Source organism: Perkinsus marinus (assembly GCF_000006405.1).
Source record: "Perkinsus marinus ATCC 50983 genomic scaffold scf_1104296964002, whole genome shotgun sequence".
Classification (NCBI taxonomy): Eukaryota; Perkinsozoa; order Perkinsida; family Perkinsidae; genus Perkinsus; species Perkinsus marinus.
In genome coordinates, this window is record NW_003204865.1 from 7941 (window position 1) to 9362 (window position 1422).

General features: G+C 51.3%; 1 protein-coding gene across 1 annotated transcript in view; it reads right to left on the reverse strand.

Moving 5' to 3' along the window:
* The window catches only part of Pmar_PMAR000898 (hypothetical protein), a gene marked incomplete at both ends in the record, with an annotated part of 1489 nt that extends 309 nt beyond the window's left edge, over positions 1–1180 (reverse strand). The window contains 2 exons of the mRNA XM_002771044.1: positions 46–822; positions 920–1180. Coding sequence (XP_002771090.1) covers positions 46–822; positions 920–1180 — 1038 coding nt within the window. The remainder of the gene's footprint in view (positions 1–45; positions 823–919) is intronic.
* Between the last annotated feature and the right edge of the window lie 242 nt (positions 1181–1422).

Genomic DNA, 1422 nt, shown 5'->3' on the forward strand with positions numbered 1-1422 from the left:
GCTAGTGCAAGGGAAGCTACCTAAAAGCTTAGCGACAGTGCTGACAGGCGACAAGTCATCACAGCGTATCCAGAAACGCTCGTAGCGGGATGATTTGGCATCCCTCTCAGCGTGCTTGGTCTTCTTCTTAGGCGGGGAGCTACTGTCCGATGGGACAGCGAAACTGCGAGCTCTCATCTCGTATTCACAGAAGATAGTCATCATCTCATCCTCGTAACGCTCCTCGGCACTCATTCGATGGTGCTGTTGATCTGCCGGCTGGTCGAAAAAGTCATTGATGAGACTGTCGAACGAGTCCACTGGCTTCTGCTGCGAGTCCATCTCACTAGTCTTCTTCTCCGTATCTTCACATTTATCCAAATTGAGAGCCTCTAAGCATTTAAGTGTTGCTTTTCGCCCCTCCACGTCACTTACATGATACGGGTCATTAGCGGGCTGGCGAGATCGAGTCGTAGGGTTGAGATAGTACGCAGCCTTCACAAAGTCGCTCTCAGTCAAGTAGGCGAAGTAGTGGTTTAGGCGGTCCAGAAGCACATCCTCGAGGTCTCTTACCGTGCGAACCTCTGGTTCATCGCGTTCAAGTTTTCGCCTAATGGCGCCGATAGCGATGAGAAGGTTAGGTAAGGTAGGATACTTCGACCCGCTCAACCAGTCAGTACATAATTTAAATGGCATGAGGGCATCGTACACGGCTTGGAGGACGCGATAATCAGTGTGACTGAGCCGACAGTTCTCGACTACCTTATAGACTGGTGAGTTCGGAGGCAATGTCGATTTCACCGCACGCTGAAACTCTTCGTATTGGAGCTTGTAATCAAGGATCTGCTTGATCATAGCGAAAGTGCTATTCCAGCGGGTGACCGTGTCCCCGCAGTAAGCCGTCCCTCCTTTGCTAGCGGGGGGGGAACTTTTCCCTCACATCATTCATGATGTCACGAGCAGTGGTAGATTTTCGCAGCAGTGAGATCAATGTTCGAACACGGTCAACCGAGCGCTTAGCGCTTGCTTGGGTGCGAGTTACCCGCCCAGCAGTCTCGATGCCATCACGGAATGCTTCATCATCTCCTTCAAGCCCCCAATCAGGCTCGTCCTGTTCAATGTCCTCCTCTGCCTCCATCAGAAGCGCATCAGTGTTGACATTAGTGGAATTGTCGCCCTCGGTGGGATCCTTTGCATCCATTTCCTTCAGAACTTCTTCCGCTTGTGCTAGACCGTCCTCTACCGTTTTATGTCCATAGATGCCAGCCTTCTCAGTGCGCCTCGTTTTATATAGGGCCAAACCATTACACACCGTCAAGTGCAAACGGTGTGCAGCACAGGGCAGCCATTGTTTGAGAAGGCACATAGTGCCGGATGCGACCAAATCCGAGAAACATCTGACCATATTGCTACCAGAGTCTGTGCATGCTAATGCGACCTGAA